The 26,438-nt window shown below is 47.2% G+C and overlaps 1 protein-coding gene across 2 annotated transcripts in view; it reads left to right on the forward strand.

Moving 5' to 3' along the window:
• The first annotated feature begins 1,109 nt into the window (after positions 1 to 1,109).
• The window catches only part of C3_1H4orf54 (chromosome 3_1 C4orf54 homolog), a 69,572-nt gene continuing 44,243 nt past the window's right edge, over positions 1,110 to 26,438 (forward strand). For both annotated transcript variants that reach the window (XR_015309332.1, XM_086961597.1), the window contains exon 1: positions 1,110 to 5,543. Coding sequence is in view for 1 of the 2 variants with exons in the window: in XM_086961597.1 (XP_086817723.1) it covers positions 1,179 to 5,528 (4,350 nt within the window). In the remaining variant the exon portion in view is untranslated. The remainder of the gene's footprint in view (positions 5,544 to 26,438) is intronic.

A 26,438-nucleotide genomic window follows, 5' to 3' on the forward strand; every position in this document is an offset into this window, starting at 1 on the left:
CCTAACGGGTGACTCGCCGCGCTTATAAGAACCCTGATTGATTGATCGATCGATTGGAAAAAAAAAGTACTAGGAAACGTCATACTGTTACACCCTTGACCTCGGTGAACGAAAGGTTTCTTTAAAAAAACACACACACAAAAGAAGACGATCACATTGGCGAAATAAACACCGCTCAAATCTGCAAGCAAACCAATTCACTCTGCAAAACAACATTAGAAGAAGATTTTTGGTTAACTTGGTGATCAGAGAGAATCAGAAAGCGGGCAAGGCGCCCGTTCAATGTGTATTTTATGCGACTCAGCGGACACTGCCACGCTTCCATGTGTCGGCTGCCCGCCGGGAGGAATTTATAGCTGAGAGCTGTCGACATCACTGGGCAAAACCTGTCGCCGAGTTATTCAGAGCACCAGATCGGATTGGAGCCAGTAAAAATAAACATCATGTTATTTCCTTGTCAGAGTTTATTCACAGAAATCCCAAGTAAAAAAACGGAAATTGTACAAATAAATTCAGCTTCTCGAAACGAAGCTAGTTTTTGCTGCACCGATGTAACCTGTGACATGTAGCTATCCCCGTTTATATTAAGCGACTGGAGTAGAAAACATCAAAAATGCACTTTGATAGACAAGTAAAATGTGATGCACAGTTTTATATGGTGCATACGTCGACGAAAAGCGCGAGCGCGTTTTACAAAATATATATATATCATCGTCAGTATAAAAGGTGACTACAGAACAGTTCAACATATCCCAAAAACGGTCTTTCTATTCAAAAAGCACCGTAACTACAGGCATGAGTAATTTTAGGTAACTTGTAAAAGTAGAATGAATCACCTTGTGGACTGGGGCCAGACTGGCAGGATTGACCCCGCCGTGCTGCGCTGCCATTGCCCACTGCATCGGTGCTGCTGCACAGCCACTACATTTCCGGGCAGGGGTTTCCCCGGTGGATGCCCGTGGCATGACGTGCGCTGCCCCTTCGGGCCAGGGATTCCATATGCTTTCCCTATATTTGCGGCTGTCTGAGGGTCGGCGGCTCCTTCTGTTACCGCTGGCACGCAGACTGACAGCGCCCGGTGCCAGAGCGGCGGTGGCAGGCCACACGGCCGGACACGAGGGAGCAGAGCCCAAAGGGACCTGCGCCGAAGGAACCCCCAGACCTCCCTTCCCCTCGAAATGAAGGAGCCGCAGAGACCCCCGTCGGTCGCCGGGACGTCCCGCAGTCAAGAGGGCGACTGGCATGGCAAGAGTACGCAGCAGGCAGCGGGCAGAGCCCCCGAGAGCGAAGGTGGCATGGGGGCTACATACCCGGTGGACGGGGCCGAGGCAGGTCTATCTAACGGACACGGACCACCGGCAAGACCCTCGGTGCCAGTCGACGTCCCACACGCCCTGCCCAACGGGCCGAACACCACCTGCAACGGAGACGCCCGGGCATGGACCTGCTATTCCCCCTACAGCGGCTCCAGCGACGAGGACACGGAGTGCATCGACATGAGCCCGGCCGAGGAGGGGGACGAGGCGGCCAAGGAGGCGGCCGGCTTCCTCTGCGACCCCGAGGAGGCCCACTACATCACCACCCACCAAATCCAGCTCTGCGAGCTGGACCACGACGCAGACGGAGACTCGGGCCCGGAGCCGGGCGGCTGGGAGCTGGGCGAGGGCTCCCCCTGCCGCTCGCTGCTGGAATACGCCTCCTTCGACAGCGACTGCACCCTGGAGGACACCCAGACCGAGGGGGGCGACAGCTACGTCAGCACGACGGCGAGCGACCCCTGCCCCTGGCGAGAGAGCAGCACTGACATGCCCAGCAGCAGCGTCGAACCGCACAGCGGCACCCACTCCGAGAGCGACACCCCTGCAGAGGAAGGCTGGCCCGGGGGCTGGGGCAGCGGCGGCAGCCCGGGCCAGCTCCGCCTGTCAATCACCGCCGCCCCCTGGGCTATAAATGACCCTCTGCTGAGGGAGCAGCACAGCGCCCCCGCTGCCCAGAGAGAGGCAGACATGAGCCTGTGCGCCTTCAGAGCCCCCGAGGGCAGCCTGGGGAGGCAGCCGCAGTGCCTGGCGCTCGACCAAGCCCGGAGACAGGTGATTGCTGTGCGGGGGGCCGGCTACTCTAGCGGAGCCTCCAGCGCCGTCAGTGAGCTGGACGAAGCCGACAGGGAGGTCCGCAGCCTGACGGCCCGCGCTTTTCGCAGCCTCGCCTATCCCTACTTCGAGGCGCTCAACTTCAGCTCCAGCGCCAGCGCCTCGTCCACCTCTGAGCAGGGCGCCGGCCTCGGCCAGTGGCCCGGGTACCTGGACTGGGCGGGCGGAGCTGCACAAAAGGAACTTCATCAGAAAAGCACCGGTGGCAAAAGTGGCTCAGTGAAGAGCAATGTGCACATAGATTCGGTGCAGACCAGCCAGTCCCTGGAGCTGGTAGTGAGCGGCCTGCAGGCGGAGAAGGCGGCCACCTCCGCTGGAGCCCGAGTGGTGACCCTGAGCGAGACCCTGAGCCTCAGCCACATCGCGGCCAGTGGCTCCCTGTTGGCCTGGAAGGAAGCATCTACACCCGGTGAGGGCAAAGACAAAGGTCAGCTTCCAAAAGATCCGGAGAAGGAGCTGCCGAACGGCAACAGTTGCAAACCAACCTGCCCAGCCGCAGACCCTGCAGACAGCATGGAGCCAGGCACGCACAAGTCCAAGTTCGCCTCCAACCTGCTGCAGAATGTCATCTCCAAGAAGATGCAGCTGGAGCAGGAGTTCAAGATGGAAAGGGGGGAGATCACGGATACATCTAACGAGGCCTTGTCTACCTCCCTGACCTCAAAGGACTTTGAGGGACTGAAGGAAAAAGGCAGGGAGAGGGGCTTCCAGAGGCAGAGGTCACGGCTTTCGGAGTGCGATTCAGAGTACAGCTTGGCCACCCCGGTGGACTTTGGCGACTTTGTAGAAGAGAAAGTAGAAACTTTGGGAAAACAAGCTGCTTCTTCACTTGGGGACGGTGGGGCGCACAAGTCGACCACTATGCAGTCCGCCCATACTGAAGGCGCAGGGGCGGCCCTCAAGAGTGCAGCCGAGGCAGCCAAGGCGACCTTGCTGCGCAGCCAGCATAGCGCCTTCCGATCCTGGAAGGAGAAGGAAATCCAGAAGCTGGAGCAGAAGATTATGGAAGAAAAAGTAGCTGTGCAAAGCAAAATCAAGATACCCCTAGGGTACGACGGGAGGGTTGAACACCGGGACACCACGGTTGGCCGAACGACCAAGCTGTCCAGTCTCTATGTGCCGGGGATCCAGTCCCTGCCTAAAGAAAATCAGCCTGAGAAGCAGGCCACCAAATACTCTGCCTCTACGTATGCACACCAAACCTGCGTCAAGCAAGCTGCAGACAGTAAGGAGGACAACGTTGCAAGCCCCGCAGCAGTAGCGCGCACTACCCAGAAGATGGTTCCTGAGGTGCAAGTGGTTCAGGCAGCAATCAAAGCCAAGGTGGGAGCGGACAGCAAAGGGGGTAGTGGAAACAATCCATTCAGCATCGCTAAGTTGCTGACCCCGAGTCTGGCCAGGGCAGCCGAGGAGCTGAAGAATCAGACCCCGGCTTCTCCATCCAAGGTGGAGCTGCTGGAGAAGATGCCCCAATTCTTGGTACGGGATGTACGCGAGAGCAAGCCCAACAAGGCCCCAGGGTCGCTGCATCAGGTGCGCGATGTTAGGAAGCTGATGAAGAGCTCCTACCACCCAGAGGAGGCTGGTGCCAAGGGGGGCAGCTCCACAACCTCACCCATGGTTATCACATGCCAAGCAGTGAATAATAAGGACGATGTATTGCAAGCCAGGGTGAGGTCCTCTTCCCCGGACACTATCCTTGTGCACCGTGCCTCAGGTAGACTGCCTGTGGCGACTATTGCACCCAACAAGAGTGGCCCTCGGATGCCAGTGGTCAAAATTGTCTCAAAGGCCTGCAAGTGGCGACAGCAGCAGGATGAGAAGCCAGAGTCTGCCAAGTCTGTTGTTGAGCAGCCAAAGGAGTCACCTCCACCTCACCCCACAGCCCCAGGACATCAGGCGCTGGACAAACTGACTGCAGCAGTGAAGACCATGGAACAGCTGTATGTATTTGATAAGAGAGAGTGGCGTCGCCGCAGTGAGGGAGACCCAGCTGAAGGTGCCCAGTCAGGTGGGGCAGCACTGGTTGGCAGCCATGTGCTCTCTATCATTGCCAATGAGGAGGGCAGGGTTCAGCCCAGTGGTGGCACCCAGTGGCCCCATGGAGGTAAAGGCCAACAGACTAATCGTGCACCTGATCTTAAGCCTCTGCCACGCAGAAACTCACACCCTGGAGCAGACAGTAACAGCAGCAAAGCCACCACCAGCATAAAGTCAGAGCCTGCCAGTCCTGGTCGCATCATTCCCCCATGCAAGTTGGAGAGGGATCCTGGCAGAGCCTACCAAAAGCAACCACCTAGCAATGGAGGGAACAAGAACACTGCCAATTTCAGTGCAGGCCAACGGGCAGCACATCCTGCTACAGCTAAGACCACTCAGCAACCAGATTCATCTAGCATCCAGAGAATGAGCAAATCTCCAGGGCCGCGACCCCTTCTGCTCACCCAATCACTGTCGCTTGATGAGGGGTCTAAGCCCCAGCCTACCCGCGGCCCACCTCCCAGCCGCCAGTATAGTGCTGACTGTGGGAACTACTTGAGTATGCCAACTAAGAGCAAGGTGGAGCATGCCCCAGTCCCAGCACCAAGCAGCTGCAGTCTTCCGCCTTTCAGTGACAAGATCGAAAGTAGGAGCCCCCCAGGCCAGACATCAGATCCAAGAGGCAGAGAAGAAAGCAACCCACCCATCAGGACCCCTGCTGCTGACCCTCCACCTCCGGCTGCTGTCATCTACCAACAGCAGCAGCCCTGCCTGACCCCACTGCTGCCTGGAGGCCCACCTACACAACTTCTCTTCTCCCCACCACTTACAGCTGTCCCACCAGAGCTGCTCCAACCACAGGGGGGACAACGCAGGCTGCTATTGGACCTGGCCACTGGGCAGTACTTCATGCTGGACACCCCAACACCCCCTGCTCGCCGCAGGCTCTTTGATCCAGAAACTGGACAGTATGTGGATGTGCCGGTACCCCAGCAGTCGGCAACACCCATGCACCTCCCTATGTCCCCTCTGGCACTTAGTCCAGGTGCATACGGTGCAACATACATGATCTGTCCTAGCTTCGTGCCCACTACTGCTGTGGTACCCACCCTACAAAGCCAGCTCTCACACTCAGGAAGTGAACAGAGCTATGATATGGGGAACTTTCGTGGCCAGAGTGGCCAACAGGGGGAGACAAGAGGCTTTGCTGATAGCCCTTACTATATGCCTACTGGGAAATCCACGGCTCAAACCAATCAACAAGGCATTGGCCCTGCAGCATACCCGGAAGGAAAGCCTGTAATTAGTATAATGTCCCAGCAGCAACCTGGACCCCGGATCATTGCCCCACCATCTTTTGATGGCACAACCATGAGGTTTGTGGTTGAGCACAGATGAGGAAAAACCTTGCCGGTGAGTGTTTCTGTATGTGTAGAATCAAGCTCAGTCTAAATATTGCACAATATGTCATCACTGAATGTGATACAAATCATAATACTACCCACTGCGTATATTCGTTCTTTAGAAAGCTGAAAATATACCAGGGGAAAACTGAATTTCTTTTTTGCTTCTTAAACCTCTTTTGGGACAGAAATGCCCCTTCCATGGTAAATCAGTGGTATCCCTGCCGCGAGTGCCAGACTACTTAGCAGGTAATGCCAGGGCCAGAACCTGTTCTGTGACCTTGTAGGGCATACCAGGCTTGCCCTGTTAGTGAACACTGGACTCCTGCCCATGCCCTGGATGCATCACATAAAACAGTGGTGGCAGTAGCCCTTCTTTGTGATTCTTTAGTGTGACAAGACCTTTTCTGTGTGTCAAGGAGAAGTGAGACTACTGGCTCCTCTCGTGTAAATTTATTTATTGCCACATTCCCATGACTGGAATGTGGAGACCCAGACAGTAAACTGAGGGAGGATGGAGACAAGGCCTCACTTAGAAAATAAACAAGGACCTTGTTAGCAAAGAGGTGCTGCTTATCTTTCCATGAGCACTGGCGATTGATAGTTGGCAGGCACGAGTGATGGGACTGCAGCTTCTGTTATTTAAGAGTAGGAAGTTTGTAGGGAATGCCTACTGTCTTATTTGACCTTGAGTGCTGCTTCAGGAAGGCTGATGATAGAAAGGTGCAGAGATTTCACATGTCATTGTGCCCATTTTTTGGATACTCTTGCTTGGATCCAGCCCTATTGCTACCTGCGGTGATGGCCATCACCTTACACAAAGGTTGTATCTGAGGAACTGCCAGACAATGATATTTGTGAATCCACATCTCCTGTCTGGAAATTGAGTCCCAGAGTGGGTTTCAAAACACCCCCTTTACTTCAGCTCCAGGTTTTTCATGGCAGAGAAAGGGAGTGCTCTGTATAATACTGAAAGGTTTGCAGCACCTAGAACCCTTTGCCATTTCAGAGACGAAAGGAGGGTGTCTGGCCCTGCAGGAGGAGAGTGTTCAAGCTGTGTTCCTAGTGAAAGGAGCACCCAGAAGTTGCTGCCTTTCCTTGGGAGTGAAGCGGAAACTGACCATTGTCAAGAGGGGTTTGCTGGTCTCCCATTGCGGCCCTTTCAGTCGACCCCATGCAAAATTCCAACCAAGAAGTCATCCCAGGCTATCTCGCACCTGTGTGCTTACTGAAAGCTTGATGTAGCTGCTGGCTAAACCCCCAAGTATATGCAGAAGAGGAGCTAACATTGCAGATTAAGCCGGAGCTGATCCCAGTCTGAAGTCCACAACTGGCCAAAAAAGAACAACTCTTATGTGAGCGCAGTCCAGAGTCTCCAACTGCTAAACTAGCACTCATCAGCTCTCAGTCTGGAGGCTACATCTGCCTACATGGGCAACCTCCATGCTGACTTGCTTGTTTCTCCCTCACCGCGGGTCCCGCTCTGAAGTGAAAATGCCACCTGAGAGCGCAGGCCAAGAAGCACCCACCAGGGACAGTTGACTGTGACAACGTGAGCGTGTAATAGGGCCTCACACGAGATAATAAAGCAGATACACAGACCATGTCCTGCAGCCGAAACAGTGATTTTCGCCTGAAGATCCATTTAATTTGGGTGCAAACGTTTGACTAAACTGCAAACTGCTTTGAGCGAGTAGAGACCTAGTGAACATGTGCATGATCAGTGCCTCTGACTAAAATCGAAGAGCTGCAGTAACAATGCCAACTCCTAGTCTGGGAAGTGGATCATAGCGAGTCAGTTGCTTTACTAAGAATCATAGTGACAATTGCATTCTTACTTCTCAGCCCAATTGAATATTGGTATATTGCATTTTACTGTGATAACACATTTCTTTTTGCTGAGATAATCACTGGGCTGCAGAAAGCAATTATTGCGTTTGTTGGTTGTCTGTTGAGTTCTGAGCCCTTTCCCCTATGCATCCTCCCTTAGGAGCCCTGGACTGCTCACCCTCAGGGAATCAAGGAAAGGGTTGCAGTTGGCCCAGTTTGCAAAGCCATAGATAAACAGACCCCAGGACACGAGTGGCAAGCTACTTTAACCACTACAAATTTCGCCTTTATCTGCCCGGGGATCCCGCTCTTTTCATCCTCTAATATAGTCCTCAGTGAGGGGCGTTTGATGAAAGCCAGTTAAAATGAGAATAAACACTATGGTTCATCAGCTTGCATTCAAACTCCAAACAAATATATGTCAACTCTAGGGAATAGGCAAATGTATGGCAAAAATTTATGTAATAGACAATATGAAAGCTGATTGTTATTTCTTCTCATTTGCCTGCAACATTTATAGCAATTAATGCTGTGGTGTCCATAAGTTTAGGTAGTACAATGTCAGACTTGCTATATAGAGACAGTATGAGTTTTCTTTACCAGACGTCCAAGTGGCTTCAAAAATATATACCAGATTAACTGGATAAGAATAAGTTCAGTAGCACCTGTTTGCTAGTTGGAGCTTAACTGGGAACTGGTTGGAGGAATTGAATGATTAAACTACCTCAGCCACCTAACCAGTAGGGGGCGGTATGTCAGTGTATCAAAACACCATTGTTAGAGGGCAGTACCTGTTTCATAGCCCTTTATTGCAATCTCACATTTATTAAAAAGGGTTTTTTCCCTCTGGTAATTTTTTATGAAGAAATGTAGTCCCTGTTTCAGTTTATAGCACTGAATTTGAGGAGCATGGGCAGCGATAATGTAAAAAAGCCATGCAAGATATTGGCAGGATCTGGATAAGTTTGAAGCCAAACTTTGCAGTTACTGTTGAATTAAAAACCATATACTGCAGGCACAGCTATACTCCAAGACCTTGGGCACAAGGCTTGAGAAGCAAGGTAATGCTTGCAAAACTGAATCTAAGGTGAAAAACTTGCCTCCCGAATTCCACGTTTTACCAAGTGCTGGTTGGAATAGCATGGCAAAGCAAACACAAAGAGATGATGACGGAATGCTGAAACCTTCAGACACTCACCCTCAGTCACAGATCTGGGTTTAATCCATCATCATTCTTTAGCTCACTTCGCCACCCCAGTTAAGACCCATCCACATGCAAATCAGTCTTGACCCGGTTATTCATTGGAACAGTCCAGCCCAAACTGCCAAGCCCGCTGGCAGTCATAAAAATATGTTTGTATTCGGCATAGACCTTCCTCAGAGGGTATTAGCGGGGGAGGCTCCAGCTGTGAGTGTTACAGGACGTGGCTAGCACAGCTGATTGGAAACTCTCCAAATTTCAGATTTTGACAGGTATGAATAAACTAAGCTCAAAATGAAAAAATCAGCATCTCGTAAGAGAGACCTTGACGGAATATCTAAATTGACTTCATGCTAAGGGTATATTTTACTCATCATGTGCCTTTCCAGAATTACGTCTATTTCCACAGACATATTTATTTGATCAATTTGTAGTATTTAGCCATGCTCAGATTAAGTTGAGACAAGATCTGCAATCACAAGGGAAAGCAGACACTGTCCCACATATAATGCTGGTTTGTCCTTTTTATAGGGAAGAAAGATGATGATTATTTGAACTGAGGCTGTCTCCTCTAGATGGAGCCAAGAGGCCAGTTGGGTATGGCTTCCTAGTGGAAGACCTTTTGTCTTTGCTCTTGTGTAATAGCATTTGCAAATACAATTGTTGGTGTTTTAATGGTGTTATGCTTTTTGTATAGTTTGACCTACAGCTACACTTTTAGACAAATGATTGCATTGTGTTTAGGGTACTTATGCAAATCAAAAAAGAACATTTGGAACCCCACTGAAGACAGTGGACTAGCATGCATTTACTTGCTGGTACAACCTCCGTCTTTCAATGTTTGTTTGTCCTCCTGTTTTATTTACAGCAGTCTGCTCTCAGTGGGTGGGATGTTTGAATAGCATTAGAACCATCTATTGTAGGCTGTACAGTATCTTCTGTGTGCTCTCCTCTTGGTCCAGGCCCTGTATCTTACACCCTTAACTTACATAAGTAGCCCATAACCAAAAGCGTAACCTTGGGTAGCGGAATATAATTTTATACCCTAGCGCTGTACAGTTGGCAAATATTTAGCAATGTTCAACTCTCAGTCATCTTTATATGGGGCTTACAGAGAGCCCAGAGGATACATGTTGTACTGACTTCCTACTGAATACTCCCAACAGCAGGTATGGCACACTCTCTGAGCTTCCTTTACTGCTGCTCTCTTAATATGTCCAGATCAGTGACCTCATCATTATACCACAAGAACATATGCTGATATTAATGCTATCTGATTTGAAGAGGAGCTATAAGTTGAGAAAAACAGAAAGAAAGCATCACTTAGGTAAAACATCAATTGTGTGAAGTTCCAAAAAGTAAAGTTTTTACCTCTTGAAAATACTTCACAATTAAAATGAATTTCTTTTTAGTTTCAGGGAAATCAATTTGCACCGAAATCCACAAGTATTATATAGTAAAATACTACCACTTCAGCAGTTTGTATGGAACATGTTATAGGACCCTTTCTATTATTATTATACAGAGTTAGACAGCTCGTTAGAGACATAATTATATGGTGTAATAACCCACATTCGAAAATTCAGATTGCATCAGGCGATATTATCGGATTAATGTTTTTTAATCTTCAAAGAATGGATTCACACTACAGGCATTGAAAGTTGTGAATTTCTTTCCCCAGCAATCTTCGTAAAATGTTCTTACAAGCTGGCAAAGTTTAAACAGCAATGAACAAAATACTGAAAAAAGTTCTTTGGTGTAGACATTAAATGCTTACTTTTAATTCGAGAATTTGCTCACAAAAGGTTTTATACAAAATCATCTGCAATAATTTTCATTTACAATTGATGAAAGGTTACAAAAAATTGCAACTTTTCTAAAGTTTATAAAGTTTACAAAACTTTGCAAGCCAAATTAAAATTGTACCCAACACTAATTTGCACTATTCCTAACAAAATAAACGGTCCTGGATCCACTGCATCCCCTACAAACAGCCAAAACAAAGAATTATCTTGAAACTTTACATTCTGAAATGAATTCAATAGATGAACTCCTAGGTGGGACCTTCCTAGAGACCTGCTCGACTACTGTGTGCTTTTTAAATGTATGCATTCAATCAACTTGTCAACCTAATAATAAACATGCATATCAGTCTGCAATTTATCTTGTCATGGTGTAATATAACAAAACGTATTAAATGTATAGTTTTTAGAAAATGTATTACTTTAAAATTACTTTGAGGAATAAAGTTCAGCAAAATAAGTTTTACTCCTGATTTTTTAAAAAAATGATTAATCAACCACTCCCAACCTACCCTGCAAAGAAACTGGAACAAAATCACCACGGACCAAATCTCCGCATCGCTCCTTCGAAACTCCCCAGCCCTCTCTTCTAACGCCAACGAAGCCGCCGCCAACCTCACCCTATGGTTATCCAACACCGCCGACACCTTAGCACCACTGAAAAAACGTCAAAGCAAACCTGGCAACAAGAAGGCCGCATGGTTCAATGATGATCTTAAGAAATCCAAGAAACTCTGCCGCTCCCTTGAAAAGGCCTGGAAAAAAGACCCAGCCACCAGCACCAAGGACGCCTTCAAAAGCGCCACCCGCACTCACCACCAACTGATCCGAAAAGCCAAGAAAACAGCATTCAAGGATCGACTTGACAACAACGCCCACAACAGCAAGGAACTTTTCAACATCGTCAAAGAATTTTCCAACCCCTCTGCCAACTCCAACGACTTCACCCCCTCTCAAACCCTCTGCGACTCCCTAGCCTCTTTCTTCCACAACAAGATTGCAGACATCCACAACAGCTTTGACAACTAACCCGGAAACCAACCCACCCCTCCATCTGCTGACCATCTCCCCCCGTAAACACCCTTAACACCTGGAACCCAATCTCCACTGAGGAAACCATCCGCCTGATGAATTCCATCCACTCTGGATCCCCCACAGACCCATGCCCTCACCACATCTTCAACAAAGCAGACTCCGTCATAGCACCGCACCTCCGAGACGTCATCAACTGCTCCTTCAACTCCGCTACCTTCCCAGAAGTCTGGAAACACGCTGAACTCACCGCCCTTCTGAAAAAACCAACAGCGGACCCCACCGAACTCAAAAATTACCGCCCCATCTCGCTTCTTCCATTCCCGGCCAAAGTCATCGAGAAAGCCGTCAACAACCAGCTCGCCGCCTTCCTCGAAGCCAACAAATCCCTCGACCCCTCACAATCTGGCTTCCGAGCAAAACACAGCACTGAGACCGCCCTCATCGCAGCAACAGACGACATTCGAACTCTACTGGACAATGGAGACACAGTCGCCCTCATCCTCCTCGACCTCTCTGCAGCATTCGACACAGTCTGCCACAGCACCCTTTTACAACGCCTCAATAACATCGGAATCCAAGGAAAAGCACTTGAATGGATCACCTCGTTCCTCACCGGAAGAACCCAGAGAGTCCGCCTTCCTCCATTCAAGTCCGAGGCCTCTGAAGTCATCTGCGGCGTACCTCAAGGATCCTCACTCAGTTCCACCCTCTTCAACGTATACATGAGCCCCCTCGCGGCCATCGCCCGCCAACACAACCTCAACATCATCTCTTACGCGGATGACACTCAACTGATCCTTTCCCTCACCAAGTACCCCAGCACCGCCAAAACTAACCTACACGAAGGAATGAAAGAAGTCGCAGAATGGATGAAACAAAGCCGTCTGAAACTGAACTCAGACAAAACAGAAGTCCTCATCCTAGGTACATCCCCCTCTGCTTGGGACGACTCCTGGTGGCCGGAAGCCCTCGGAAAAGCACCCATCCCGACAGACCACGCACGGAACCTTGGCGTCATCCTGGATTCTTCACTCTCAATGAACAAACAAGTCAGCGCCGTATCCTCTTCCTGCTTCAACATTCTTCGCATGCTCAGAAAAACATTTCGCTGGATCCCCGCCGAAACAAGGAAAACAGTCACCCACGCTCTGGTCACAAGCCGACTGGACTACGGAAACACCCTCTACGCAGGTACCACCGCTAAACTCCAGAAGAAACTCCAACGAATCCAAAACGCCTCAGCCAGGCTCATATTAGACATCCCACGCAACGAACACATCTCTGGTCACCTTAAAGACCTCCACTGGCTACCCGTCAATAAGAGGATCACTTTCCGACTGCTTACCCACGCACACAAATCACTCTACGACATCGGACCAGATTGCCTCAACTCTCGACTGTCCTTCTACACCCCCTCCCACCAACTACGTTCTTCCAGCCAAGCCTTCGCCACTGTACCTCGCATCAACAAGACCACCATGGGAGGCAGATCCTTTTCATATCTGGCTGCTAAAACATGGAACTCACTCCCCGCTTACCTTCGCCTCACCCAGAACCACCTAGCGTTCAGAAAGCAGCTTAAAACGTGGATATTTGACAAATAATCCTCCTCCCCTTCCTAAGCGCCTTGAAACCCTCTGGGTATGTAGTGCGCTATACAAATCTTATGACTTGACTTGACTTGACACACCCAGCTGATTGCGCTGGACGAAAAACCGGCTCCTCACCCTGCTTATCTCTAACTACCCCACTCACAATTGATCCCCTTGTAAATCTACCTACATTTCCTGTGCGGTGTTTCCTCAAATTAAACATTTTGAAAAGTTAAACCAGTGAAATAGATGTTTGTTTTTCCTTTTTGTGGACTTTGCTTAAAACGTAGGCAATTCACCAGAAATGTCACAAAACACACTTAAAGTGCTAGGCTGCAATGAGGGAGGAGGAAGAAGGGTACTGGGAACATATATAAGAGGGTTAAAAGTAGGGTTGAATATTGAAATACTCGGCAAAACTCAATTAGAAAATTCAAAGTAATAGGGAAGATGTGGAGCAATGGGGAAAAGAGAGAGCTACTAAATAGAAGAATCTCTACACATCTTAAAGAAAACAAAATTGGAGCAAAAGCCACCACCACATAAACACCCATGCAAAATTAAATGAAAAACTATTGATCTACTTGCCATCAATGCTTTTAGGAAATATAGGGCCTAATTACGAGTTATGCGGCGCTCCGCTGTAGACTTCGTCCGGGAGAGACCGGAGACTGCTGTGCCATTGGCTGCCCGACCGCCGTATTATGAGTTTGCTTAGGGGCCGGCAGTGTGGCATTGGGAAATGTATTTCAATATATATATTGATGCTTTGTATCAATATTGATCCAGCACACACAGTTCTTTTTTATAAAATATATACAATGGTAACCACAATTTAGCAAATCAAAGTAGTGAAGCATTCAGTAGCAGAATCAACTATGTTATTTTTGAAGTTCAATCTTTATTTAATCTTCATAACGCACTGTAGCCAACGCGTTTCGTCCTCCACGGACTTCTTCAGGGCAAATAAAGAAAGTTCTTCTTACAATGTCAATATAGGAATCTATCCTTGCTTCCAGTCCAATTAATACTGGGTATCTTCAATGAAATCTCCCTTACTTCTCCATGTTTAATTATTCACTTTTAATAGAGGAGAATATATTTTCAAGTATCAAAGTCACTCAGGTAAGGTAGCCCGGTACAGTTGGAATTTTAGAGGTGGATTTCGGCCGGCTCCATCGCGTGGCGTCTTCCGTTATATTGATGCTTGTGTGAGCATTCAGACTACATATATATCGGATGCACAGATATGCATGATACATGTTGAAAAATGGAAATTGGAAGCATTATCCAGCCGGGTAACGTCCCCCGATTGCACAGCCAAACTCCGAATTGGATGTTCCTCTAATCTTTTTCAGTGAATGGACAACAGGTAATCATTGGAGTGATGTTTATTCAACATTGTTGCTTGGAATCAAATTCAAATTCCTTCAAAAGGATTGTTGTTCAAACCTTATGGTAGTGCTCACCCAAGGCATTTTGTGCAAACCCTTCGTCAGGGTAAGTTATATATAAAAATTAAATGGAAACTGCAGATGTAAAACAAGCTCATAATTGCATCAGGAGAATTAATGGTGAGTGATAATGTGGAACACCTCGGCGTGGTGATTAGTAATATTAAGAAATGAATGAAAGATTAAAAGAATAGATTAACCTGCAGCGAGTGAACCTAATGAGGATGAGTCATAGATAACGATGTGTGTGTGTGACAGATAAATGAAGCCTGGCTGGTCGGGCATGAGTTAGGAGAAACAAGAAATCAGTATATACAACCTGCAATGGGCATGTAAAGAACAAGTATTGTGGTATCTGAGGCCAACGAGTATGTTATATCGCGAAACCAGCAAGGAACATATAGTGCGTTTAAAGAGTTGCTTTAACTGTTAGTGGTGATAAAACATGCAGAGAATAACAAAGTACAGACAATCTTATCGTAAATCTAGCATTCTGGCACCTGTCAATGCAGATGCAAACATGCAAAAGATGACACAGTGCAGGTGTTAACAAACATTCTTACCGAGGTCCCGACGTTTGAACAGTATCCCGTGATGGAAGGCCAGTGCGTGTGCAGCGTGAGTAAACAAAGGAATAGAAATAGAAAGCGTCCCGGAAGTGGGGCGCCGTGGAGATACCGAAAACGGTTAATCAATCAAATCACCATACAAACACGAAGACAAAAATTACGAAGACAGGTGGTGACATAGGACTTTTTATTTTTTTTAAAGAGAAAAGTAAAGTAAAAATAAACTAAATCCACTGATACTGGAAAATGGAGGCCATCTTGTAATGGTTGATCAAAACAAGAGGATTGCTATAAACATCTGCTTCAATTATGCTCTTAATGCCACGTCTGCGTAACCATGATGATATATATGTATTGTCAAGGTAATTTATGTAGAGTTTAATATAGTAAACTTGACTGACAAATGTATATATAGACATATGTCAAAATATTGATAAAAATATCTTCTGACATAAGTAATGTGGATTAAATATTATTTATAAAAATAATTGTTTCAGTGGGTTTAGATTTCTTAATATTAACTTTGGTTGGGCAATATTTTTGTAATCAATATGTAGGACTCATTATCTTTGTCCAACGAGATTTAGGTCTGATACCATAACCATATTCATACTTTGATGATATTTTGGTCATTGGTATTTTTGATCTATTATGTTTGAAGCAAGACATTTAGGGCCTGACTTAGATCTTGGCGGTTGGTATACTCCGTCACAAACGTGACGGATATCCCGTCTGCCGAAGTGCTAAAGGAAATAATGCACTTGTAATATGGCGAAATGGATTTCTGTCACATTTGTGACGGATTATCCCATCCACCAAGATCTAAATCGGACCCTTAGTTCTCAATATTCTGACACTATACTGCAAAGCTTTTTAAAATCACGACATCCTACCTCAGGAAAAGGGAATCTTCCCTAAGGTCAATAATGAAAGATGAAATCTCCCTAAATGTTCTTTTCTCACTGAGGCTGGAAAGGTGGATTGTAAGGTCCCCGTGAGAGTCATGCGGTTTATGGTCAGAACGTTGCAATGCAAGATAAATGTCTACAGTCATACAGTGTTTCCTGTAGATTCTCTACTCTCTTACAAAGCAGTAGTCCTCTGTTTATTTTGCCACCAGCTGACCGCAAGTTCCTTTTGGCTCCTGGAAAGTTCACTTCTGGGTCAGAGGTCAAGTCATCTCCACACTGGGAAGTCTGGTATCCTCTTTTTACAGGCATTTCATAGTTCTTTTCAAAGAATCTCAGTCTCTTGGCAAACAAAAATACCCAGAATCTGATTACCATGCATATATTCCACTGTACTGGCGCAAAAGAGTGGTTTAAGAAGCTTAGAAAAATAAATGGAACTGACAAGAGAGAGCCTGTTCTTATCCAGTTCAGGAACACTGTACAGAAGCCAAGAGCAACAAAAGGGTGTGCATTTTTCAAAATCTATAACTCTGGCCTATCAGAGTGGGGTATACCAAAAAGGGGACACTGTTCCTAGTGCAAGGTGCAAAAGTCACCCATGCAAGAGGGTGCAAAAAGTCACCCATTTAAAAACAAGGGAAAATAAGAAAAAGAACAGAAATCCTAGGTAACACCCCCCACCAGTAATAGGAAAACCATATTGTTGTCCTCTGTTGCCCTCACACACCAGAAAGGTGTCATGCTTCATCATCAGGCAGTTGCTCCTCGTAGGGCCGGCGCTGCAATTCCCTACGGGTCCCCCGAAAGGTCTCTTTATCGGAGATCTTTTTATAGGACTGTCGGTTGATGCATGTGGGTTTGTGGGGTGTGGGGGATGGGTTTATCGTGTTCAATTGAGGGTAGTTAAGTGACGTGCAAGTGTGATATAAAAATAGGGTCACCATGCAGCGAAGGTAAACTGGTGTACCCAGAGCAGACGCAACTGCTGATTAAAATCTAGCCCCAATGGCATACTATGCCCGGGGGTAAAACGACATAGGTCAACATGTTTCGCGCCTGTATTGCCATAAGGATCGTTGGCGCTTCTTCAGGAGCAGAGCTATAGTGTGTAAGGTGCACGCGAAAAACAACTAAAAATATATACCCTCACATAAATCAGGGCGGCGCAGTGACCTGTATGCCCAGCTTCTGGCTATAACTGCATGGTGGAACCGCTCCTGATCAGTACCTGCAAAGGAACGACGCTTCGAGTTCAGCTCGTTCGCCACCCGTACTTCTGTGCACAGTTTCAGCATCATCAACATCATGATGATGCTTTGCCACAAGAGCGGGCTTTCAAAATGTCTTCCAAACCAGAACAGTGTTCGTAAAATATTTGCGACCAGGAGCATAAGACAGATATAAGTCGAAAAGCCTTCCGTGTTCTGAGTCCTTCTAATATCCCTGTATTGAGGGATGTAAGGTACCACTCCACCAAACATCATGGCTCCAGCTGCTCCCCAGGAAACCAGCTGGTGCAGCATCTCTACAAGCCATTCCCAGCTGTTGTCTTCCATCTTCATGCCGCAGACAGGGAACAATCAGTTGCGGAGGGCTTCTTCAGGTGACTGTAATGTCACCCTGCTGCCATGGCTGTCACTTCATCCTACTGCAAGCTCTCTTTCTTCCCGGGGCTCTGGGGGGGCCTGTCTGGCTGCCTCTGAAGGGGGTGTGCACGGGGGCTGAGTAGAAGGGGCACCAACCTCAAGAGATCCGGCTCTTCTGCTTCGCATCTGCACACAGCGCCCTGTTCCTGCTCTGCAACTCTTGCTCTCTAGCCCTGCCTCCCTCTGCCACCAGCTCCTCCCCTCCGGGTTCCTGGCCCTCCCCTCTGCCTCCAGCTCTATCAGAGTGGGGCACATCCAACTGGGCTTTCTCTACTAAACAAAAGTGGGAGCAGGTACCAACTTGCCCAGGCAATGTTTTTTTGAAGATAGAACATGTAGAAGGTCAGTAGACCCATATTAAAGGTGAGCATGTAAAAAGGCCAGTCTGTCACTAGCATCAAAGCTCACACCAGCCATCTGTTTTTACATTGCATAGTGATGTGACAGTAGCATCCTCTGTTGTGAGTGATGCAGTGTTTCGTGTTCACTTCCATGAAATATATGAAAAGGATTGGGGTATTGCAAGTGCTAATATGTCTAGATCTAAAATCCTAGCACATATGTTCATGTTTGTGTCTGCATTCATAACAACAGGTAGGAGTCAGGTAGCATTGGAAAGCAGGTAGTCTAAGAACAGCTGTGATGAGCAGATGGTGGGAGGATAGCAATGGTGAGCAAGTGTCTGCAAGTTAATAGTACCAGAGGGTAGAGATAAGATGAACAGGCAGTAGGAGGATAGTGATGAGCAGATCAAAGTAAAATAGAGGTGGACAAGTGTTAAGAGGCAAGCAGCGGTAGGCAGATGTGGGAAGATGGCAGTAGTGTCTGGTTGGCAGAAGTGTGGCAGCGATGAGCATGTGTCCGGAAGGTGCCTCTAATTGACTAGTAGAAGGGCACTGTTGAGTTGAGAAGTTGGTGGGTGTTCGAAATTGGCTTACTGTTTGACTGGGGTTTGAAGCCTGGTCAAGCAGCAACCACAATCCTAGTCATGACAAGGCAAAAACAATCCTCAAACTAACCTAGGCTCACCCCCGGTAGCTTGGCACAGAGCAGACAGGCTTAACTTAGAGGCAATGCATGAAGTATTTGTGCAACACTTCAAACAGTAAAACAGTTAAACCTCACACAAAAAGGACCCCACACCATGTTAGAAAAATAGAGCATACGATAATAAACTAGACCAAAACGACAAAAGTCCAATTAGTAGAAAAGGAGATATTGAATTTTAATATTTTTTGTGAAAATAGCATCACAAAGCGCCAACTGTGGTTATCTGGTCAAGTCAGGCTGGGACAAAGCCACAAGTTTAGGCCGACCGTGATGGAGCATGGATCAGTTACAGCGACCCAGTTAGGCCGACTGAACAACTTAGTTTAGATTCTGGTTTGTGGGGTGTTGCGAGGACACGTGCTGAAGATGCATTGCACAGCCGATGGTCGTTCCCAAGATGCAGCGAGGCTGCGAAGCGAGGGCCTGTGAAGTTGTCAAGGATCCTATTGACATTGCTTGCGATGAGAAATCTGGCATCGATGATGCGGTTCGCAGTCGGGGCGATGTGCCGGGTCAGAAGAACTGTGAGGCTGTGATGCGTAGTCCATTGTTGTCATCAGGGCTGCAGTCGACAAGGGATGTGAGGGGCTGCCCCACAGATGTGTTGCACAGGGGTGGTTCTGAAGTCACTGCATGTTGTGGCGGCGACGGGGTCTTTGCAGCATATGGAATCCACACCGCTTCTGAGAGGCATCAGTCTTGCTCATGGTTGTGCGACTCAGCAGAGGAGATGTGTTTGTTCGGCTGGTAAAACACCTTTTGCCCACTTCCAAGGGTCCAGAACCAAGGTTGCACCGCTTGGCAGGGTTGACTCACAGATGACAGAGTCCAGGTGCATTTGCAATGTTGTTGGAAGTCTGTTATGTCCCTGACACTCCAGATCAGGAGCCCAGCAAACTGGCCCTTGGAGTCACTATAGGGTTCTGTGTTCAAGAGATGCAGGTCCATTCCTTCTTAACCAGGCAAGAGGGCAGAAGGCAGCAGGTCAGCACAGCATAGGGCGAGTCCAGCAAAATGCAGTCCTGTAGAGTGGCAGTCCTTCAGCAGCACAACAGTTGTCCTTCCTGGCAGAGTATCTACAGGTCAAGAAGTGTACTGAAGTGCTAGTGTCTGAGGTCCTTCTTTTATGCAAAGTTGTGCCTTTGAAGGGGAGAGAAGCTTCTGGAGGCATTCCTTTGAAGTGCATAGATGCCCCGCCTTTCCCTACCCTGGCTTCAGACTAACTACAGAGTGTTTGCAGCCCTTTGTGTGGAGACAGGATACAGCTCATTCAGGTTGAGGTAGGGCCCAGCTCCTCCCTCCCATCCTGCCAGTGATGGCCCACCCAGTAACTCCTAAGCTCCCTTTGTGTGTGGCTGTCTAGGAGGAATACACAAAGCCCAACTGCCAACTACACCCAGTCATGTGACATGGAACAGTCTGCAGGCACCAAATAGTTAAGGCTGGAAAATGACAACTTTCTAAAAGTGGAATTGTACTTTAAAATGAGATTTCACAACAAATTAGGATTCGAAATTCGGATCCCCGAGACATAAAACATGAACCAATCATCTCTTCCCATTTGGATATTACACGTATAAAATGTAATATGGCAACTTCAATGTTATCCAATGGTGGAGAGAGGCCTTGCAGTAGTGAAAAACAAATTTATTCGTTTTTCAACAATAGGACTTGTAAAACGTAAAAGTACATGCCTAACTTTTTAAATACACTGCACCCTGCCCTTAAGGCTGACTTGGGCCTACCTAATGGGTGACCTACATGTATTAAAAAGGAAGGTTTGGGCCTGGACAAAAGGTTTATTTTCCCAGGTTGACATAGCCAGTGAAAACTGCGCACATAGGCTCTGCAATAGATTGAGACATGTTTAAAAGGCTGCTGAAGTGGATGGCACAATCAGTACTGCAGGCCCACAAGAATAATGTAATTTACAGGCCCTGGGCATATGTAGTGCGCTTTACTAAGGATTTATAGGTACATTAAATATGCCTATTGGGTATAAGCTAATGTTGAGAAGAGCACAAGCACTTTAGCACTGGTTAGCAGTAGTAAAGTGTGCAGCGTCCTAAGGCCCGCAAAAACAAAGTCAGCAAAAACAGGAGGTATGAAGGCAAAAGGTTAGGGGGAAACAAACCAAGAATGCCGCGGCTAACTGTGGGACAGATGTCAATCAATCAATCAATCAGGGAATTGTAAGTGTGCTACTCACCCGTGAGAGTGTTAAGGTGCCAGGGCAGCAGTGCTATTAAGCCGAAGAGCCATGTCTTGAGGGTCTTCCTGAAGGTGTTCAGGGAGGGGGCGCGTCTGATGTCTGTCGGGAGCAGATGTAAGCAGATGGTAGGAGAGTAAAGGTGAGCAAGTGTTAGGCATGCAAAACATGATGGTAGGAATGGCATAGTAGTGAGTATGTGTAGGGTGTAGCAGTGGTGAGCCGGAGATACGCAAGTCATAGGAGTGTAGCAGTAGTGAGCAGGTAGAAGGAGAGCAGTAGTGGGGTTTAGTTTATTTGAGGGTAGTTGTGGTGGGAGGGTGAGGTGGTGAAAAGGCAGTTAGAGGATGGCTTGGAGTGGTTATAGAAAGGTATGTATACAAGGGGGGAGCAAGTGGTGGGAAGGAAGCACAGCAGAAAGCAGATGGTAGGATATTAGAAGTGAGTAGTTTATGGGAGGACACTTGTGAACACGTTTTTGGAGGCCAGTGATAAGCAAGTGATATGGGGTACTAGTGGCTGGAGGTGAGAGTAGCAGTGGTTATTGGGCGATAGGTGGGTAGTGGTGAGGGAGTGATAGGTGGTAGTGGAAATATATGTGTGACAGGGAATGAGGCAGTGCATAGTGATGAGGAAGTGGTAATATGATTTAGTGGTGGACAATTTGTAGGAGGTAGTGTTGGTGAGGCTAGAGGACAGGATTAGGCATAAGGTGGTTTATGCATGTTAAATGAAGGCCTTAGTGTAGAGCGAGCCCAATAACTGTAATGACAGTATGCAGGTTCTTACGTGCACAGGGAATAATGCTGTCAAAGATTTAACTACCACACGCCCCAGACTCACCAGGTCTTGACCATTGCTGATCCTGCATTGATAATGGTCCAGACTTTTTAGAATGTTTTTTGTGCCCTTACCCTGAGTTAGTGTCTAAGAGTCCTGTCTGGTGGGAGTATATGCTTGACACTCCCAATTGGTGATGGGCAAGGCTTGGCTGATTGGACACCTCCTGGTGGTCATGGTGCAAACCCTGGGAGTTTGTTCCAATGACTGGGTACCAGGGAGGTTGCCATGTCATGTGTAGATGTGATCCAAGCTGTTCAGGGAGATGCAGGAGAAGGTTGTGTCAACAAAGCCCCACCTCTTGGGGTTCCTCCAGTCCAAAGCAGTAGATGGAAGGGAGTGTGCATGCATATAAAGAGAGATGAAAGCTTATCTTAGCCTGAGCCCTTCCATCATGTAAATGTACTCCATTCAACACCACTCAGTGTACACAGCATGAAGCATTTGCTCCTGTGAGGATCAAGCTGATTCTTTTACCAAAGTAGGTTTTTTTAGGGGCGCATGGGCATAGATGGGTATGCACTGCAAGGTATGCATTGCTGTATTTGCCCGGTGCCCTTGCTTCAGTAAATACACACTGCATAAAGCAGTACTCAGCACACACAACATGGTGCGCCAGCAGCTTGACTGGCATATTCTGTTGCAGCTGGGTGATTGTGTTTGGTGCAGGAGCATGGATGGGAATGCACACCCGGAGATGCTGAGGCCACCCTGAGCCCTTGCATTGGCAAACACATGCAAAAGGAACAATTGATGGACAGAATGCAGAACGATATCATACATTCACCCCAGTACAGAGATCTGGGCCTAAATCCATCTATTTATTCCTCCACATGCCATTACAGTTTTAGCCCAGCCATATGCAAATAAGTCTTGACCCTGCACCCAATGGGAACAGTCCAACCCGAATTGCCAGGCTAGGTCCTCCCTGGACTGGAAACAAGCATTGTAGTACTGGATTTGCGGATTCGCCCCTTATCAGCCATGATAGCTTGACTCCAGTGGCATGGGCAGTTTCCGGGGGCTAACCCCTTATCAGCCAAGATATCTTGACTCCAGTGGCATGGAGAGCACAGGACCCACATCTGGGCATACCCGTCCAACACGGGGTGACAAATGCAAAAAGAACTATTGATGGACAGAATGCAGAACAATGTCATACATTCACCCCAGTACAGAGATCTGAGCCTAAATCCATTGTTTTTTTGCTCCCCACGCCATTCCAGTTTGAACCCAGCCATATGCAAATCAGTGTTGACCCTGCGCTCTAAGGGAACAGTCACGCCCGGCCTGCCAGGCCAAGTCCTCCCTGGACTGGAAACAAACATCCTAGGACCTGTTTTGGGGTTTCACCCCTCTTCAACCAGGATACCTTGACTCCAGTTGCATGGCGAGCACGTGACCGACGTCTGGGCATACCGGTCCCACTCGGGGTGACAAATGCAAAAAGAACAATTGATGGACAGAATCCAGAACAATGTCATACATTCACCACAGTACAGAGATAGGGGTCTAAATCCATCGTTGTATTGCTCTCCATGCCGTTCCAGTTTGAACCCAGCTATATGCAAATCAGTCTCGACCCTGCGCCCAATGGGCGATGAGGGGTGAAACTCCGAAACCGGTCCTAGGATGCTTGTTTCCGGTCCAGGGAGGACCTGGTTTGGCAGTTCGGGGTGGACTGTTACCATGAGGCACAGGGTGAAGACTGATTTGCATATGGCCAGGTCTAAACTGGGGTGGCATGGTGAGCAAATGAATGATGGATTTAACCCAGATCTCTTGACTGGGGGTGAATGTTTTGATTTATTCTACATTCCGTCCATCAATTCTGTGTCTTTTGCTTCCTCGCCCAAAGTGTGCCAGGTATGCCCAGACGTGAGTCCCGGATTCACCGTGCCAATGGACTTAAACTATCCTGGCTGATGAGGGGTAAAATCCCGAAACCGGTCCTAGGATGCTTGTTTCCGGTCCAGGGAGAACCCGGCTTGGCAGTCCAGGCTGGACTGTTCCCATGAGGCACAGGGTCAAGACTGATTTGCATATAGGCAGGTCTAAACTGGGGTGGCATGGTGAGCAAAAGAATGATGGATTTAAGCCAGATCTCTTGACTAGGGGGAGGGGGGATAATGTTTTGATTTGTTCTGCATTCCATCCATCAATTGTGCGTCTTTTTCTTCTCCTCGTCCTAAGTGCGTCGGATATGCCCAGACATGGGTCCCGGGCTTACTGTTCCACTAGATTCCAAGCTATTCTGGCTGATGAGGGGTGAAACCCTGAAACCAGTCCTAGGATGCTTGTTTCCGGTCCACGAAGGACCTGGCTTCACAGTTCGGGCTGGACTATACCCATGAGGCACAGGGTCAAGACTGATTTCCATATGGCCAGGTTCAAACTGGGGTGGCATGGTGTTCAAAAGAATGATGGATTAAACCCAGATCTCTTGACTGGGGGTGAATGATTTGATTTGTTCTGCATTCTGTCCATCAATTGTGTGTCTTTTTGTAATCACATGGCAGACAGCAGCGCTCACCACACACAGTAAGCCTGGTCCCACTCCACAGTGGTCACCTGCACACCACCCGAAAGAAACCTGATAGTTTCCTGGATACGCCAGGAAGGGGGTGTCCAAAGGCTTATACGGTACCACTTTCACTTCCTAAACAATTTCAGTTACAATTGAGGAAAAATATATACTTATCTGTTACTGGTCTCTGGTGGGGAGACCTGACCAAAAAATTCAATTGCAGAAAGAGGATGACCCAAAGCACCTTTCTGTGTATGTTTTGTTTTATGTGGATGTTTGTGTGTCGAGTGGTTATGTGTGGTCGTGTCAATTAGATAAGTCTGCCAGTATCCAGATCTAAAACATAAAAAGACACCTCATCCGATTCTCTGTTGAGTTCTAGGGGAAAAATAGTCTGATGAGTCACGTCAAGTCATTCTTTATTCAATCAGTCAATGATCATAAAAGATGCTATACAGTACAGTTGTACGTGAAAGAACAAAACAAGCAGCATATACAGACATATGAAATAATAAAAGAGAAATAAAAAAATAGAATAAAGAGCAAGACTAAAAGTAAATTCAGATGACATTCCGTACCCTCAGATGTATGGCACATTGCATGAAGGTATGATGAGTCAAGGAAAAGTGCAAAAGTACAGGATGACTCAGCTGTCCCACTGTGACATGATTGTCAACCGAAACCTCCAATAATGTTTGTCTTTAAGGGGAAAGTTATTTGTAATTAACAGAACATGGATCTGAGCAGCGGCGTTCCACAAAAGTAATGATACAATACAGAGAATATATGAAGTTTGAATATCTAGGAGCACACATCTAAATTGCTTGCTGAGTTATGCGTAACATACTTAAACCATAGAGCAGAATCCAGTAGTTGCTTTGCTATATTTTGAATATCGCGTTGATCTTACTCAATCAATTAAAACATTGGATATATGTTGTCAGAGGCCATTAGTAAAATACATTGACAAGGTGGTTTATCTATTTTTTTTAATTCAGCGGTTGAAGTTAACGGTTGGTGTTGCCAATGCTGAGTTTTTGTAAAATGCTGACCTTTGTTTTTTCTCAGACGACCCAGTATTTTCAAAGCGTGGACATCCGAGCCCTGTTAAACCTAGTAGCTTTCTTTAGAGCACTATTTATAACATGTTCCACCTTTCAAACAACACTGAACTCAACATACACACGTGTAACCTGAAACAGAAGTCACAAAACGTCCTCAATGCAGTTTTCTAACATGGTTCTTCTAGTATTAGTTTTAGAGACATCAACTCAAAGGATGTTATATTTATTTGTTTGAGACTTTTTGTAAGTCTTTTGAGAGATTTCTTGCTATTAAAACGCCTATGATCAGTAGAATGTGGTATTTAGTTTTTCTACAGGAACCATAAATATTGTCTTTGTTTATATTGAAGCGACACAGGAACCCATATTAAGAACAGGAGGGGCTAGTGGAATTAATCTGAACATAAAGCAACGCTTCACTAGGCAGTTGTGAAGAGTGGGGAGAGGGGGTTTAGCATGCATCTCACCTGGATATTTAATATAGTTTGACTACTCAAAACTATACTTCTGTTTTTTTTTTTTGCTATAGTAACCTGTATACGGCGCTTCATAGAGGACTTCTGTCGTATTTAAGCGCTATAAATAACAGTTACTCATGTTACACGTATTGTTGTACTCGATACGATATGTGAACTGAGCACTGTGGTAATAAGAGTCCCAATTTCTTAATTATCCTAAAGTTCTCAGTATCTCTCAATGTAGAGGATTGATTTGCAATTCCACATGTGCGGTCGTATAATGCCAAAAGCTCCGGGGTCCGAGGGATGGGTGGGGCCACTTTCTTATTACAGAAGTGGGTGCCTATGCTTCCTCAGTCCTTTCAGTAATATTGATCACACCGGTGCTAGAGGTGCGTCAACAGGACCCGGGGAACTCCATTATATGCATGGGAGTGTGGCTCCACAAATCGTTTGCATTTGCACATGGGGCAAATGGCTCACATAGAGGTGGCCCGCAGTCAAAGAGCAGTGGTTGGGGGGGGTTATGGGGGGTGATTTGACAGACGACCACAAGGGAAAATTAAATAAATAATTTATTTTCTCGTCATCTGCCGAAAATAACCCCAGCCGTCCCCTCCGCCCCACCCCTCTTACCTGCAGGGGCTGCAGCTGGTAAAACCCCATGGCATCCCAGGGACCCCAGTTGTATCCCCTTGCAGGCAAGTCCAGTTCTCT

The sequence above is a fragment of the Lissotriton vulgaris genome, chromosome 3_1 (genome assembly GCF_964263255.1).
Source record: "Lissotriton vulgaris chromosome 3_1, aLisVul1.2, whole genome shotgun sequence".
In the NCBI taxonomy this organism is placed as follows: Eukaryota; Metazoa; Chordata; class Amphibia; order Caudata; family Salamandridae; genus Lissotriton; species Lissotriton vulgaris.